This window comes from Corapipo altera, unplaced genomic scaffold, assembly GCF_003945725.1.
Source record: "Corapipo altera isolate COAL_440 unplaced genomic scaffold, ASM394572v1 113, whole genome shotgun sequence".
In the NCBI taxonomy this organism is placed as follows: Eukaryota; Metazoa; Chordata; class Aves; order Passeriformes; family Pipridae; genus Corapipo; species Corapipo altera.
Genome location: NW_020884895.1, coordinates 6147626 through 6166368, shown reverse-complemented (window position 1 = coordinate 6166368; position 18743 = coordinate 6147626). Strand labels below are relative to the sequence as shown.

At 38.2% G+C, this 18743-nt stretch overlaps 1 protein-coding gene across 9 annotated transcripts in view; it reads left to right on the top strand.

Annotated features, from left to right (window-relative positions):
• The window catches only part of NAALADL2 (N-acetylated alpha-linked acidic dipeptidase like 2), a 473876-nt gene that overhangs the window by 438165 nt on the left and 16968 nt on the right, over window positions 1-18743 (top strand). For all 9 annotated transcript variants that reach the window (XM_027647488.1, XM_027647489.1, XM_027647490.1 and 6 more), the window contains 2 exons: window positions 9057-9150; window positions 17772-17970. In XM_027647488.1, the coding sequence (XP_027503289.1) occupies window positions 9057-9150; window positions 17772-17970 (293 nt within the window). The remainder of the gene's footprint in view (window positions 1-9056; window positions 9151-17771; window positions 17971-18743) is intronic.

Here is an 18743-nt window from a genome sequence, read left to right as displayed (position 1 = left end):
TCAAGGTCTAAACTGAAAGCTGTGGTTGAAGCTTCCTATTCCAGATTTCTTTATTATTGCACTCCTCTGATGACTATTATCTAGTTTTTAACAATGCCACAAGTTTCAGACAGAGTCCTGTAGATTCAGCAGAATAACTGGCTTTACAGATCAAATAGAAACTTAGCAAGTACTTGGATGTCCTTGAATGTGTGATCCCGGGATTGCTCCTAATTTGGGAAGATTCTTGGTTCATGCATGTATTTTGAAGCATATGAGAAGATACTTTGATTAATTAGGACTGTGAGGCAACATACTGTTTTCTAAGCTGCTCTGTTTCTGTGGAGTGCTTATGAACCTGGGTGATTAAATGCAGACTTGCACTGCTGCTTATTTTATCTGCGAGTCATTACTGTCTGCCTTGGAAGGCTCCGAGACCGGCAGGGCCCAGCCAACTGTCTGGCAACTGTTAACAAAATTATCAATTATCTTGTTGAATCCTATCATCTTGTGCTTTGATTATCCTGTGAGTAAGGGGGACTGGTTATGCTAACATCCTGATTGTCTCCTAAACAAATACATAAGTCAGGGAAAGGTAATGATGTTAATTAACTGGGAGCAAACACGATGGCGGCCTTTAGTAGCATGGAAGAGCATGGTGCCCAGGGAGTTAATCACAGCATTCTGTGTTTTCATACCATTCCACAGGAGTCTACACAAGTGCATCCTGTCTGTTATTCTGAGGGACCTTTTACTTTCTTTACTTGAAACTTTCATTTATGGCTTAAAGCAGAAAAAATACATTTTTTTGTCCTAAAGTGTGTGTATTGATAGCTAGCTGCATGTTTTATCCTGCAAATGTCTGTACTACATATGCAAATACAGAAAAAAAGTAAGCTATGCAGTTTTGGTTTAAGGTAGTAAAGACCTGTCCAAGATGCAAATTCTGTACATGAGCATTGTCATTAGAGATCTTTGACTCTGAGTTTGGAGATAAATTTTGCTTCATATTTCATTATCTACATCTTTTTCTACCAGAACAATAGCTAAATCTGTTTCCTCAGGACTGCCTGTAGCCAGCTTCAGGCAGCCAGCATTGCTGCTTTAAAAGCAATCTAGCACTGCCTCTCTCTCCTCATCTGTACCTGAAGAGGGTCAGAGAATGAAAGCATTTAAGAGGTCATTTTCTGTGCAGTGGTGGTATCCTGGTTTATGGGAATGCTGTATGCAAATCATTCTGCTTTAAAGCAAACTTTTCTGCATTCATCACTCTCCAAGGCTGCAGCTGGTAACCAGAGCAACCTGGCTTTAAAGTTGGAGGTAAAAAAAGAATTTGCACTAGAACAAATTTTTTTAATTCTCTTTAAGAAATCCAGCATGAGGGTTTGTAATGATGTAAAGATTTGTGTTGTCATGCTGTGACCTTCTCACCCAGAGTTCAAGAAGTGCAGAAGAACATTCTGTTACATCCTTCTGCATGTTTGTAATCATCCACGCTAAGGAAAAGTCTAACTAACTTCTTTTTTACAAGAGGTTTTTATCTGGTGGCCCTTCTAGAACTTAATCCGACTCTTTCTTTGCACCTGGATAGCACTAGAATTTGACATACATAAATATGAATTACATGATTAGAAAGTCATCTCAAGGTTATTGCTGCTTGCAGTTATGTGCTCTACAGTTGACTTGGTGGCTTTGCTGTGTAAGCATTAACCCTGGGTGTTTTGTGCAGGCATAAAGTAGCTCTGCCTCAGTTCCAAACAAACTGGGTTGAGCACAAGTTCATCTCCACAGTGCCAAGCCTAACTCAATAAAGCTATTATCTTGGAAGTGAGTTAATCATCCCTATTGTCTGCCCTGCGGTAACGAGCTCGAGAACTGCCGAAATGGGCCAGGCTCTGACTGCGTGAGGAGCAGTGTGAACGACCCCTTGGTGTCTTATCCCCTCCACTGGTGATTTGGACAGAAGGTAGGATTGGGAAGAAACTCTGTATAACCTCAAGGAGTTATAACCCAGGGTATGGGGTATCATCGCTCACTATAAATTGGTGCCATTTAAAAGATATCTATTTTAATAGAATCATAAAATCATATAAAATTCTGAGTTGGAAGGGACCCACAGGATCACTGAAGTCCAACTCCTGGCCCCACACAGGACAGCCCCAAGAATCACACCATGATATCCCATCTATGAGGAGATTCACATAAATGCATTTAGATATACACAAAATACATATCTCCACATACTTTTTATGAATATGATCTGAGAAGTAGTAATTTCTACATGCACAGAGAAAACAAAGGAGGAATAAGTATGAGTTCCGTTTTTGTGCAAGAAAGTGAAAGTAGTGGGATGAATGAGCCCTCCCAGTTGTGAGTGAAATCTATATAAAATGTGCTTTCGCTGCTCAAAGTGCCTTATATTACTAAACTGGCCAACAAATTAGATTTGAGCAAATTAATCACTTAAGAGCATAATTTTGACCTTAATTTCTCAGTGTCTCAGAACCTCATCATAAGCCATGTAGAAAACATAGTGTAAATAGAGATCTGTATTCCAGTGTCATCCCAAGCTGCCATAGTTCTGGCATATCTTAATATGTGATTTTGGGGATGCCTAGTGGTGTGTGCCATCTCCATACAAATAGTTAAGTGCTGTTTGCTCTGCACAGGATACCTGCAGAGAGGGAGAATCCATGTTTTATTCACAATCACTTTTATTTCCTAATCAGTATTTTCTGTGCTAAGAGTAAATAAACCAGTATTAAATTATAGAAGGGAGTGTTAAAATAAAGTATTTAATATCTGCAAGACCTCACACTTTCCATGGTCAGAAACAGCTATTTTTTATGAATTACTGTGCTCTTGTTCACCTGCTGTAGCATAGACTCACCGTACTCCTTTCTCAGGGAGCCCTCTACTGACCTAAAATGCAGTGTGTTCAACTGAATGATACCTCAAAATATCATTTGACCTGTAATGTAAACACATCCCCTGATGCCAAGGTAAATTTCAGTAAGAAAAAAAAAAACAAAACCACAAACCACATATGGTATTACTAAATATTTAAGAAATTCTTAATTTTAAAGGTTAACAGCTTTAGGTCAAAACAAACACGTTTGCGGCCAGATTTCTGTTTCTTTGTCTAAACAAGGGATTGTGGTTTGCAGAAAAATAGAGGGTCAAAGAACTGACTGTTTTCTCATTTTCTTGCCTCTGACTTTTCTTTTATGAATCAGTTAACTTTTTTGGAGGGTGATGAACTCAAGAACAACTGCTGTGTAGACTGATTCTGCAGGAAATTTTTCTACAGTGAATTGAGATCCCACTATTAAAAATACTCATTAATTTATCATGAGTCTCACAACTGCTGCCATTCGTATATTAACACTAGGTTCTGAAATTGGTATTGCCAGGGAATCACAGATTTCATTCAAATAAACTCAATGTCTCATGCATAATTAAAGCAATCTGATAACATGAAGGAAGTCAGGTGGATGGGGGGTATCAGCAGAAAGCAAATTCCTTATATATAAAAATATAAAAACATTAATTTTGCAGGGTGGAGAAGTTAGGGAAGGCTAATTATTTTAACATTTGAAATTGCTAATGTTGTGGTTCTGAGAGGGGATTTTAATATATGGAGGGGTTTAATTCCTTATTTACATGGGTGTAGGAACTGGAGCTGTTGTTTATCGTTGAGTTAATGCCATAAGATCTCAGCAGGTCACTCTGCTCATCAGTACATGTGGAAAGAGAGACCCTTGATGCAAAAGATGAACACCTGAGACTGACAGTGCAACAGCCAGCCAGGGAAGCTAAAACCTTTTCATTTACAAGGAAAAACAGGAGAAAAAAAGTGTTATTTTCAACACGCTGTTATTGATCACGCTAAACAGCACAGAATCTTGCCATGCTCTTTCCTCATCCATGAACCTCAAGGATAAAGTGTGAAGGGAGAGGTGCCAGGTGTGAGGGCAAATGTGACTTGAAAAGAACGATGCTGATATCAAAGGAAGTTGAGGCTCAGAGTTCAGATGAGCTGCTCAGTGTCCAACACTGCTCAGTCACAAGGATTGTTTGAATCTGTGGTAGGCAGCAGGGAGGGCTGTTGAGTGTATTTGGCAATCTGCACAGGTCTGCTGCATTACTTTGTTACATTATCTGCTTTCTAACATGATTAGCTGCCATGTGTGTGCTGGTTTTCTCTAGAAGTGCACAGATCTCAGTAAAGTGTTGCTGATATGCATGGAATAAATTTACATAATAACCCCCTGAAAATTATATAGAAGGAAGAGGGGAGAAAAAGTATGTTGCAGAGGTTTGGGGCTTGAAATATAAAGGAGTTGTTGCTGCACAACTCAGGTTTCAAGTAGCTGTGTCTAATTCATTCCAGCAGGTAAAACTGGAGTATGACACTACTGAAGTGCTGTGTTCACAGAGGGATAAACATGGCAGTTTACCTGATTTTTTGAAGTTATGTTGTTTGTAACTTGACATATGAAGAAATCTGAGATGTCTGTTTAGATTTTAACACTCTTAATGTAACTAAAAATGTCCTAAAGGCTCAGCACTTACACCCACTGAGGTTTACATAGCGCAGGCACGATACGGAACAGTTTCAAATTTCACTAGTCAAAAAACACTCAAAAAACCAAGACTAGCATGTGAACTTCTGTGTTAAAGAAACTGCCTGCACACTGAATGCTGATGTTTATTCTAGCAGATTGATCTCTCTCACGCATAATATTTTCATATCATCGTATCCACTAAATATGTTTTCATTTTATTCATTTTATACATCTTTCCCTTGCTATGACAGAATGGAGGATGGGTTGCCATGCCTGCCTTTTCAGTAAAACCAGATAACATTAAAGACATGTCCCTGCAAGGCAGGTTCAATAAAAGCATGCCCCCAAAGCCAAACTGAATCTGTGTAAAAGTGACTGTGTGCAGCTTTTCACATTTTTTCTATCCTGGATTTAAACTGTTCATATTTAAAAAAAAAAAAAATTGTATACCAATAGACATGCTTTGCATTGTTAATAGGTAGCTTGGATATTTGAGTAAGCAGTTGCCTTGAAAACTGAGCTTAACTCACAGAAAAACCAGGTGTGAACATAAAAAATAAAAATCTGTGATGAATCCCCCCAACTCCACTTTATTTCGTTTTCTTATTTTCATTGTGATGCAGCTAAAAAAAAATAAAGGAGAGATATATAATTTACATAGAGGAAAATATTGTGTGTTTTTAAACTAGTTATTATTTTTTTGCCACAGACCTTAAGAGAGTGGTGCAGATCCACCTGATGTCCTGAGAACTGGCTTTTGTAGTGAAATCGGGTTTGTAAGTTGGGTAGAATTGCAAGAATACATAGCTCCTAAATGAGTAGGTTGTAAAACTTTGGAAGAGAGAAGAACCTACAACTTCATTTATGAAGTGTAATGTGATACTGAATCATCTTTAACACCAGCATTTTTTGAAGTTTGTGAGGTTTTTTATCTTTTTGGATCTGGATGGTGCCAGAGAGATAAAGGCAGGGACAGTAGTTATTTCCTTCCTGCAAATATGTTTATGCTATAAGGTAAAAGACCTTTAAAAAATGTTACTTTAGTATAAACCTATTCAAAATATTCAGATTTATTTTGCAGTATGCAAAATTTTGCAGTATGCAGCTTACATGGGTTGGAGGGGACCTTAAAGATCATCTCGTTTCAACTCCCCTGCCATGGGCAGGGACACCTTCCTCTATCCCAGGTTGCTCCCCGAACCCCATCCAACCTGGCCTTGGACACTTCCAGGGATGGGGCAGCCACAGCTTCTCTGGGCAACCTGTGCCAGGGCCTCACCACTCTCACAGGGAAGGAATACTGTATAACTCTACAATTATTGTTATGTTTTATATTAATATTTATCTCTAAAGTAATTGGAAGTTGACCAAATACATTTTTGCTTACTGAAGAACACCTTTCCCTTTGCTAAGTATAGTGAAAGTGTTAAAAATGTATAAGAAAATCATTATGGAGTGAATTAGCATTTGAACTCTAAAATCTTTGCTTCAACATTATAATTGTGCAAATGTTACATCAATTATTGTGTGTATTGTATGTGTATTATTATGTATAAATGCTATTTGAGAAGTTGTCATTAGTGTTTTAACCACTTCAATATGGGAATAGAATCAATTATGCTTCTTTAGCATTTCACTTTATGAGAAAATTGTTGTCTTTACTCTTGGCTAAGTTATTCTTGCATTTAATAATTCAATAGTCAGTCTGATCCATTTTTCACCTAGGAAAAGGGAGCAGAAGCTTGTCTTTATTTTCCATGTATATTCAGAGTTGTACTCATGGGAATTGTATATCCAAAAATAAGACTATAAATAAGAAATCAGTAGTCTTTTCTGTCTTGCTGCTTTATGTGGGTTTGATATATACTTCTGCAGCATTATTACTTACTCTGTTCAAATCAATGCTCTGAGCTTTCCTTTAGGTGATTGATTTCCTCCAGATTAGCCTATGAAGTACGTGATTTAATAAACACTGCTGTTACCTGTTTGCTAACACAGAGACGTCTGCAGTATTACAGACAGAGATACTGTAAAATTTCCAAAAGGGCTTCAGTCAGTCATAAGATCTTGATGGTACAACATTATTTGAATAGGAAAGAGAAAAAAGCTTTGGTCTTACATAGTTGAAAGCAAACTAAAATGTCTTGGAAGAAATAGAAATAAGACAAGAACTTACAAATATAAAGCCAGACTCTGTAGGAGATAATGGTGAAAAGAAAGATACTTATTAGGGTATTGTCCTCTTTAATGCCACTTTCCTGCTTTAGAAAAGAAGCATTTTTTTTCCATACTTCTGTGTTTTTAAACATTGCGGTAACAGATTGTAAAGTATCAGGAGAAATGTGTAACTGTTGATGTCCCTCCCTAAAATGCATCTATGGATATGTATTTGCATTACCAAGTTTTTGCGGAAATGGGGTGTCAAGGAAGAATTTGAGTGGTTTGTGTGATACAGTGCTATTTAGGGTTCAATGGCTTTGGGCTCCATGTAGAATACATACTTTTTATTAGGATGTTATTTCATAACATTACTTATCCACAGCAACATTCAGAGTGTGAATGTTCTGGGCAACTCTATCTTGAAAGAGTTCCGTGCAGGACAAGGAAGGATTTTGTGTGGCATTTGGACATTTAAAACAGATTTTTTACAGTTGCTCATGGCTGGGTTATATGGACCTGGTTTGGATACAGTTTGGTACAGGTTTCTGTTTGCCCTCACGGTTTTATTTTTTTGTATTTCCGTAATACCTCTTTGATATTTGGAAGACCAATGTTTTCTAATGCTTTCCAACCCAGACACTTTCAGGTATAATCACTGTTAGAAAATGTAATGGCCTTCAAGCACTGTTGGCCTGTGCAGTTGGGAAGTTTGGAGAAAGGTTTCATGAGAGGTTAATGTGTAGTATTTTAACACAGACGTCCAAACACAGTATTTTTCTTCTTTAAGTTCACTCTTAGTTCTTTGTTCTTCCTGATAATGGCCTGACATAACATTATTCCTCCCTGTTTTTTTCTCACTGTATATATGGTAGGGGTTTTTTTCTTCATGCCTTTTTCAGTATTGTATTCTCTGGGGGTAAATCTCAATAGCTTCACAGTATGTCTTTGCTGAGATGGAGGTTGCAGCCTGATACACAGCATGTTCCTTCAGTCTCCATACCCAAACTAGTCTGTGGCCAGGTCATTTCTTTAATACTTTCTGAGAAATGTTGTGGGGTTCTATTAATCTTTCTCCAGGAAACTTGTTTTTCTGATATTACCCTGCTTTCATCCGCTTTCCTGGGAGATGGTTTTCCTTTTCAATTGCTGTACTATTGTTTTTAATATTACTAAGGCTTGTTGCTTTTCCTGCTGCTTTCTATTGTAGAATTAAAATGCTACTTTTGACACAGAAACTATCATATTGCTTTTGAAGGATAGATATTATTCTTGCTCCCCCAACACCTTGGGAAGTATTGTGCCATACGATTCTATTCAGTCCACATTTTTATCAACACGGTCACCATCACCTGCAGCCATCATTCCATTTAAAGCACAGCCTTACGGGTATTTTTTCCCTTTTTGCAATATCAAGATATGAAGAAGATGAATAAAAGTTTCTTGCATGTTTTTGTCAGTGTGTTTTTACAACTCCCGTGAACAGTCATGGACTTGGCAGCCTAGAGACTGAAATCCTCTGTTTAATCACAGGCTGGGTATAGTTCAGCAGAAAGATGTATTTCTATACACAGCCCCTGTAGCATGTCTAAGCCTCAAGCTGGAGAGTCAACCTTCTAATAAGTGGAAAAAAGCTCTCAGGCCAGTCAGTCCCTGGCCTCATCTGTGGAACTGTTGAAAAAGAAGCATTTATGCCATTGAGCTTTGTGACAGGTGCTGACATCTAGTCTGGAATGGACTGAGAGTTCTCTTTCATTCATTTGGGAATGCCTTCCTGTAATTTACTGTAACTCACTACACAGTGTAGTGTTCTCTCCAGTTTGGAAGCTGTACATCTGTGTGCATTGAGTTGTCACATAACACTTCAAAAGGCAGTGGGTTTTCAGGTCAGCTTGCATTTAACCCTGGGCTTGATCTCCAAATCCTTAATGCCTGTGATCATTTATTTTATTTTAGTTGTGTAAACTCTCAAAATCCAATAGCTAAAACCAGAGAACTAAGTAAAACAATAAACCTCATTCCTATGTTTAGAGTATTGAGACATTTTATTTGAAAACAAAGGAAAACTAAGGCCCTTCAGAGACTCCTGCAACATCCTGGGTCCACAGAAGACATATTGCACAGAATTCTTGTGTGTGGTCATAAATTGTAATCTATGGACATTTTGTAATGCTGTGTTAGACAGGAAATGGTCCTGGTTACATTCCTATTCACAAAGATGTGTTAATGGGCATTTATTAATTTTTCTCTAAAAATCCAAGGTAATGCAAGTATGTGCTATGCCAAAAGAAGTGCTGGCTATTAAATCTGGTAGAAATAATTTGACTCGTTTGGGTTTTCTGTATTTTTCAGCTAACAGGACAAGTGACTTTGAAAATTGCCAATGAACCAGTTTTGCCGTTTAATGCCCTCGACATCGCGTTAGAAGTTCAGAACAGTCTCAAAGGTAATTTTCTTTAGACAAGTATTATTCTCCATTAATTCAAGAGAAAAAAAGAATCATCTAATCCCTAATACGGATTTTCAATTTTCACTTCAATGATAGCCAGTGATTTTACTACTTAAACAGTGTCATTATATAGTGTTAAATAAAATGCAGGTTTTGTTGCTAAATAAATCTGTAAAATATTTATATTTCCTCTGATGTTACTTTTTCAATTAAGCAATAATTAGTATTAAAATGTCCTAATTACAGCCAACAATAACAAACTTTGTGACTGAGCTTGATTTTAATTCCTTTCAAGGCTTTCGGTACAAGCAAGAGAGGGCTTCTAATCCCATTATCATTTGGTTCCTTAATTTTCACAGTCATCCTCCTTGCTTGTTTATTCCACTAACTCACCTTGTTGCAGAACATGCTAACTTCTCTCTTTTTTCAGGTGTGACAAAGCAAGATAATTTACCAATACATATTGTTGGAACTGACTAAGCCTGCAAACTCCATATTTGACATCAGCATGTTTGGGACAATGGGTTGGGATTAGGGAGACGGACGAGAAAGTTCCTAGTCAGAAAGTATAGAGGAGTCATTGGTAACTAGGAAATTGTGCAGAGATAATTCTTGTAGACTCTGGGTTTGGCACTATTTGCTAGATATAGGATGAATGCCTTGATATGAGACCACTGCATCGAGATTGGGGTGCCATTACAAATATTCCTGTGTTGCCTTCTTGATTAAAGAACAGGCATTCTACAGTCTCTTTATCCTGTGTTGACAACAGAACCCAATCAAACGAGTAGCCCTTGACCAGAGCTGTTTAAGGTAACCCAGTTACAGGGGGCAGTTGTGCATTCCCTTTGCTTATGGGGGCTGCTATTTGTTTGTTATTTTGCTTTTCCCCTCTCTACAGGTAGTAGAAAAATGTTAATATGTTATAGGGAACTAAACCCATATTATGTTACTGAGATATTCTCTGCTAGTGTCTAGACTACAAAGGAGCAATATGCTGCCTTCTTATCAATTATGAAAAGAATATTCCTTAGCTCCAGTCCTGAAGTCTAAGGAGGGAGAGAAAGTCTAGTTTTTAATGCTGTCTAGTCTCACTCACCCATATAAACTTTCTCATTCAGTATCATCTGTCTTCCTCCTTTTCCCTCGCAGATTCCTCGTATTCTAGTGTATTCAAATGAGATCAACTCTCTTTCCTTTTCTAAATAAATATGCTGGTTGTGGAGAGCACATAAGAAACTTAGTCCTTGAAGAATAAATCTTTTGATAATTTAGCTGCCAAACTCTAGCACATTCCTTGAATGTGTACAAAATGAGTTATTTTAGAAGCTGGTTTTCTGGTCAGAATTCACTGAACTTAAATTGTGAAAAGTACATCCCTGACAGGAATCCACATGAAATTTAAAAGACTGCTCCAAAGCATTGTCTTGTTAGGACCTCACAGTGGGAAAATGTGAGATAGGTAAAACCATGTTGTTTTTTCCTGGTTTCCAATTATGTCTCTGATACAGATTACCTGTAGTATCCTAAGACCTTTCAAAAATATTTTTATTTATATGTTTATGGAAATCCTAAGTTGACCTGTTAAATAAAGATGTAAGTTCTACAAAATCACACTCAAACTATACATATACTGTAGCAGAATGTGAGATTGTATCTCAAACATAAAGACTTTTTGCAATCTTGAGGTGCTGCCCCTGCATTTCATTCACTCCCTACACTATAAAGCACCACTTTTCTGTAATACACAGTCATAGAAGTATGATACCTTTTCTTTAATCTTTGCCATCCATCATTGTCAAGACCTAGGAGTCAGTAGGCAAGTATTGGTCTGGAATCAGTGAGCATCTAAAAAGACAAGTAATTTTAGCTCTGTTGAGCCACATAAACATTGGTTTAGTTCAGCTTAAACACAGCAGGGAATGATCATCAAATGAAAACTGTGGCTCAGCTGGTATTCCTTCAACTGAACATGAGATGTCTGCTATTGTTCTTCCTTTTTGCTTTATTTTGAGTAACAGGAAATGTTGATTTAAACTGACATTTTTTCCTCTAACTTCAGTTAGATCATTTATCTCTACCACTTCAGGAGAGGGGAGATTATTTCCTTGGCTGTAGGGCCAGGAGGATAAATCTTCTCCCAGCTGTTCACTTTGGAGTTTTGCTTAATGATTTTTCTTATGACTTTCATGTCTTACCTATCTCCAACTTGTGTCGAATAACAGTTTATTATCATTTTGGAAAACATTAATACAATAGTCTTTTTTCTGGTTACTTGAATGAGAACTTGTACTTTTTAACATGGCTCATGGGTTTCTTCATTCTTCAAAAGATTTTATGTTGTGTGAAATTTCCAGTTGAAAGTGGCATTGTCTTAGTAAACTGTTTCCTTTCCCAAATCAATGCAAAGTGTAAATGTAGAAAAGGTGAAGGTAAATCTGCATGACATACTAGATTTGCTCATTAGGCTTAATTTTGTGCCTCTGGGATTTGGTTCAGCCAGTCCCTTAAACACCCATTTTATTATCCATTGGACTTTCTCACATGCTTAAAGTTAAATCATATGTATAAATACTTGAGTCACTGTTTTGCAGTCTCCTGGATGCACTCAAAAAAGGTTGTGTATACCTTTGTATTTGCTAATAGCGCATTTATTTATGTTTGTGAAGGATTTAACTCTGTACTGTGGTGGATGTCTGTACTAGTATCTCTGTTATATTCCATGGGATATTACTCAGCACTTTACAAACTATTTCTTACATCCAGGATAGTCTGGATAGCAAGTTATGTCATCCACAACATGTTCATATCTGGCTCATGGCCTGTACCTCAGAAAGATGGGAAAAAGGTTGTTAAGTGACATGTGTTATCTCCATTTGCACACACCAGAACTCTTGGAAACAAGCTACTGCTTTTGGGTTTATCTGAAAGGAAGGGTTGTGACTGGAGAGACATTTCATTTTGTGCATCTGCTGATGGTCTGATGTGTAACAGGAAACTTCATGGTCATAAATGATAGGAGATGGATTCCAAGACTGAAATCCAGGTCCCCAGGGCTAGTCAGGCTGTCATCTGTCTGATCACAGATGTAATATTTTAGAAAAATTCATGAATAGGTGACAGCTTCAAATATTCTCATTAACTACACCTTGCAGTTGTGTGGAACTTGTGCCTTCTATGCGTTTAAAATTAAGACTCACTGCAAGTTGAATCAAGTACAAGATTTGATACTCTCTAAAATTTAGTGTATGTTGCAGGAAGTTTCAGGGATTGATGATGGAGGTGCTCAGGTGTCTCATTAGGATTAAAAGCTTTTCTCTACCTTTGCACCTGACTATCTCAGCAATAAGAAGTTCAATCACACAGTTTATAAAAATAAAGGCAGCCAATTTGATGCTGACCATGTCGCTTGCTTGGGTGTTGTAGAAGCTGATGTCATTTATTATTCCCAGTCACTTGGGCACACCTAGACTCTTGCAGACCTTCCAAAAATTGGTGTCTGTGCTGCAGCCCCGTGGCTGTGCAGCACTAGGCAGGCGAGGTGAGATTCCCCACCTGTGTCTGTCAGCACAGGCTGATGAAGCTGGTGAGCAAATTGTAGCCATCTCTGATAGGCACTGGCTGAGACAGAGAGAGGCTTGTGGAGGCAAGTTGTGTGGATGAGGTTTTCTGGTTTTTCCTGTATGGGAAGTGCAGTAGCTCTGGTTTAAAGCTCTTTGGCTGATGCAGTGTCAATTGTGTGTGGCTTTCTATCAGTTAGGTCCTTTCTTCTGCCCAGAATGGATGTTGTACAGATGTTACAGCAGCTGAAGTACTTGAAGTGACAATAGAAGGCAGTCCTAGCAGAAGTTTAAAAATAATCTGTTTTATGATAAGCCATTTCCAGTAAGGTCTGCATGACTTTCCACAGCCTCGATTCAACCCATACATTTCAAAACATCAGGCTAAACTCTTTGTCCTTAGAAAAATCAATACAAAAACATATCTCTCTAATTTACTTGATGGCTGCATGCTCGTTGCCTACAGCTATCTGCTAGTCTTCAGCATGGCGTCATTTTGTCTGCTTGACTGTATTTCCCTGATCATTTTGGTTGCTTTTCAGAGTTAATTTCTCCACCCGTCTGTCATGTTCAGAAAGTTTCCCTTTTTACTGTTTCCACCCATTATTCTTGACTGCTACAGAGGGGAAAAATGCAACACTTGATTATTTGTATGTATGACAGAAATACCTCCTTTGCCATGAGACACTGACATCTTGTCTTCAGTATCCTTTCAAGGTTAGTATATATTAGTACCTTTCATCAGCCTTTAAAAACAATGCATTTTCCGTGGACAAAACATTTGGTACTGAAGGGAAAGATGAGCAGCTAATCTGTATCTGTAGGCCATGTAAGTTCATCAGCTCTGTACAAAGTCATGGATAGCTTAATGAAATCATGGAATAGTTTGTGTTGGAAAGGACCTTTTAAAGACCATCTAATCCAACCCCCCTGCAATGAGCAGGGACATCTTCTATTAGACCAGGTTGCTCAGAACCCCATCCAACCTGGCCTTGAATGTTTCCATGGATGGGGAATCCACCACCTCTTCAGGAAGCCTGTGCTAGCGTTTCACAATCTCATTGAAAAAAATTTCTTCCTTACACCTAGTCTAAATCTAATCTTTATTTTAAAACCATTACCCCTTGTCCTATTGCAACAGCCCCTAATAAAAAAGTTTGTTCCCATCTTTCTTACAAAGCCCCCTTTAAGTATTGAAAGAGCACAATAAAGTCTCCCTGGAGCCTGCTCTTCCCCAGGCTCCTTCTGTACTGACATGCATGTAGTGATATGTCACAACATGCCTCTTTAGTGGTAGCCTCTTTGAACAGAGTCTTCTTGTGGCAACACCAGATTAGTTTGCTTGGGCAATAGCAGTCATGGTAGCAAAATTGAAGCTGATGGCAACATATTCTTTGCACTGAAGATGTCTGTGGATTTGTGTTTCTGCCCCTTTAGGATGCTTTCTACAAAGCTTTCCCATTCAGATTTTCTACTGCCTGGTCTGATCATCCTATTTTTGCACAGCATGAAAAATCTGCCTAGTGAATACAGCAGCACACCATAGCTGATCCTGAATTTGCAAGCTAATCAAAACCTGAAGCAATTTCCCTTCTCTCTTACATGCAAACACATGTTCACATGCATGGTGAGCAAGCATAACTTAAGCATAACTGCTGATTTGTCTGTGCTCACTCTCCTGTAGGTACTTGTAGGCAAGTACATTCATAACAGAGGGCACAAGCACAATTTAAAAATGTTAACTATTTAGCAGTGCTTTTCGTAAGAGCAGTCAGTTACATGGGGAAAGGCTGTTGTATTCAATGTCTGTAAAAATAAATATCTGTTTGGTGTAACCTGTTTCTGGATAGAATCCAGTTACATTTAGCAAGTGTAATGAAATTCAACAGTGTAATTCTCTGATCAAGAGTACATATGCTCTTGAGTCACTTTCTTGTACTTGCAATTTTATTTTTATAGCAACTAAATAGCTATCTTAGATGATTCATCATGAATCATACTGAAGACAAAAGGACAAAGAATACAAAATATAATAACGTGGCATTGTTTTCTCTTGAGTGAAGTAATACTTGTGCTTGATTTTCTCTGTAAAAGCATCACAAGATGTTTAAGCCACCTTTAGTTAATGCATCCTTCTCTTGAAGGATCATTTGCCCTTCTAACTCCCAGCTTCTCAACTTGGAACAAGTATAAATCACAGCTTCCCTTGGCAGTGAAGTTCAGTGAGTTGTTGTCCTTAGTTTGCTGGGGTAACACTGGCCATAGACACTTGCAGGTTTTGTACTGAAGTATTAAAGAGGGACCCGGGTGTGTGTTTTCTGAGTGCTGGTTTAGAGTGTGTGGTAAACAGTGCTTCTTACTCGTGACTGTAAACAAAATGCTGTGGAGAATGAGTGGGAGCATGTACAAGATTTTTCTGTTTAAAAGGGTGGTCTGGTTGGCTTCATTTCCAAATATGGAATGATGGATTTTCCCTTTATCTCACCTGCCCTATTGAAAAGGAAAAGCTGACATTTGCAATTGCTTAAAAATTATAAATGTTTTCTGTTACTTGGAATTCAAAGTGCTTTGCTGAAACCAAAGGATCCTTTCTAACAGGGTGAATTTAAATATTTCCGTATGGACAGAAGTCTCAGAGTAAGGTATGCACAGTGCCTACATTACATACATGAGAATGGCAAGTTCTTCAGCTGCGCAGGATGTTTGCCAGAGATTTGAAAATTAAGGATAATGATATTTTGCAAAATATCGCAAATGTACCAAGTTTATATACTTGGAGAATATTTTTCTGAGGCATCAACCTAACTTGATCAGAATTTAAATTACTCCAGACTCAATCAGAAAGATACCAATCCTATCCATCAAGGTACCACAGTGCCTATTATCCATTCTAATTAGGGAAAGGTGTCTTGGTCAAGTGCCATTAACAAAAGAACCTTGTCTCAAACCAGGGCAGACATAAACCATCTTCTCTCACTCCTGTTCGCACAAGGAGTTCCTGTTCATTGTTGAAATTCGTCTTGATAGCTCAGGAAATCTGACAGTTTCTCTCATGCCAGCATCTGTCTCTCCCTGTATTTTGGATCATTTCATGTTTTGCTAGATTGGAATGTGTTAGCTGAATGGCAGGAGTACATGGGGATCCGTGAACTCCTTTTCCTTTACTGGAATTTATCCACTAGCAAACCTCTTTTTCCATCTGAGAGGGACAGTATATTATATTCAGGCATTTCCTTGATTTCTTCATTATACCTGTTTGCTTTTCCATTCCTAATATGTGCTCACCTTTCAGACTCCATCCATAAATAATTTGAGAAATGGGTTGATGTTTCTCCTGATTTTGACAAGGGTAGAGTTAACTTTCTTCCTAGTAGCTAGTACAGTGCCGTGTTTTGGATTTAGTATGAGATTAAGGTTGATAACTTGTGGATGTTTTAATTGTTCCTTAGCAGTGCTTACCCTGAGGACGTTCCACTTTCTGTGATCTGCCATTAAGGAGGTTTACAGGAAGCTTGGAGGGAACATGGCCAGGACAGCTGACCCAAACTGTCCAAAGAGATATTCCATACCATAGAACATCATGCCCAATCTATAAACTGCAGGGAGTTGACCAGGGGGCTGATTGCTCCTGTGGGCCCTGCTGAACATGCTCAATGAGCAATTGTACTGTGCATCACGTACCTGTCTTGAGTTTTATTCCTCTCTCTCTTTCTCCCTTTTCAATGCTGTATTATTATTGTTGTTGTTGTGTTTGTTTGTTTGTTTGTTTTTAAACTGTTCTAATCTCAACCCATGCATTTTACCTTTCTGTTTTTTGGATTATTCTCCCGATTACATCAGGGAAGCGGGAGGGTGTGAGTAAGCAGCTTCATGGCACTTACTGAGTTTAAACCATGTCAGTGTTCTCCAATTACTATTTTTGATTTCTCCATGTATCTATTAGACAGGGAAGTTTAACATTCATTTAACTTGTGTCTTGAACCACTTTCTTGTCTTAATCATCTCAGTCGCTAAGATAATGAACTCACTGACATTTTTACATTCAGCTTCTAAAGCTGCATTATTTATGTTGATGAAAATATCATTTGAAAGATTTAAGGATAGTTGATTTTCTTGTCAATAGGCAAAGTGAATTCTGGCCTTAAGATAATTTCTGATCCTGGAAATGTTTATGGTGACTGATATTACTTTTGACTTTATCTCAGGTTCAGACTCTGCTTTTTCTCTCCATGTGCTTGTAAAAATGAAAGCAGTCTATGCACACACTGGGAAAGGAGGCCATGCTCTCCACCTACACTGCAGGTGGGAATAGACTACACATTCACAGTGTTCCAGTTCACATTTCCCATTCCTCTATCTGGACTATGACCAGGGAAATATTAATATCAAGGTGTGCTCTGAAGGGCTGCAAGCTTTTATTCTTTTGGTGTCTGTGTAGGATTGCTAACAAAGCAATAGTTAACACTCCATATTTTAAAAGTTTTGAAAATACTGACTGGATTGGAATATACATTTGGATATCAATTAAACTTTGCTCATTGGCATATAATTTAAGTGATTAAGAGGAACAATTTCAATCCCCTCTACAACTGTTGTTAACCTCTAGGATTCTAAAACATTCAATCAAATTCAATTAAACTGCATATTACAATTTTCTATACAGCAGTCATTATGGAATCCAAGCACAGGCTTTCAAACTTGAGAGCAGTAACATCAAATGGCATTGAGTAAATGCTGTCTTGGAAGGAAATGATATAGTTCCTGATTTATAACCGTTGCTTCCTGCAGGCCTGTTTTTCCAATGGTAGACTTCAATCTGTACCCCAAAATCATTCCTCACAGCTTATTAGATCTTAAAACATCAGAGCCCAAATTGATCTTTGAAAAAAGGATCAGAGGTTATACAGAATAATCTATGGCTTTTCTTGATCTATCACAAACCCCTCAAGGGAAAAGAGGCTCAGGTTTTAATTGGACTATTCATTTTGGCTTATAAGCAAGAGTAATAAGTGTTGTTCTCTGAATCACTGGCAACTGTCTTGCTCTTGCTGTTCCTAGGTGATGAAGTAGGCGTTCCTCAGTTGCTTGCAGTGGCCTCACGTCTGAGGGACACGGCCGAGCTGTTCCAGTCGGACGAGATGCGCCCGGCCAACGACCCCAAGGAACGAGCGCCTGTCAGAGTCAGGATGCTCAATGATGTGCTACAAAGCTTGGAGAAAAGCTTCCTGGTTCATCGAGCTCCTCCAGGACTTTACAGGTGGGGTGTGCCACATGTTCTTTACTTGAGCTAAAATGGTTTTCAATGTTGCTTGGTTTGCAAAACTGTCATACTATTAAAAAAAAAAACCCAAACCTCAGTGAGTATCTGAGATTAAAGCTATTTTTTCCTATCACATCCTCTCTGCAGAAAACATTAATTCATTACAATACAAGGGGTCATTAGAATGCAGCACTGTAGCATTTCTGTCATGACATCTTTGCTAACAAGATGTACTGTGTGATGGCAACCCAGGCAGCATGACAGATACGTGTGTTAGATGGTACAGTAAGCTTCCAGAAGAAGAAAATATTTTGAAGTCTAATACTGCTTGACAAGCTCCACCTATATTTTATTTAAAACTTTTTACAGTTCATTGAAGATCCGAAATTATACAAGATACTCTGTAGCATTATTTAACATATTTAATTATATAGCAGCGTTCTTGGATGCATTTCAACCAGTCAAAGGCAGTACCATGCAGTGAATGAGGAGGCCTTAGTCAGTCACTATTCATAACATCTTGTCTCTGGTTGGAGTTAATCTCTGATAGAGGTTCAGCTGCACTACCCAGGTTGATTTTAAGACATCATAGTCATTCCATCTTTTACTGTCTAAGAAGAAAGTCATCAGTTCTGTATCTCTCACCATCGATTCCTCTACAAAGAAAAAAAAACCAAAAACAAACAGCAATCAGTAGCTTAAAAAAAGTTTGAAAAACAAGAGTTGGCCAAGCATGCCCTGAGCAATGCCTGGTGCTCTGGCTCCTCAGG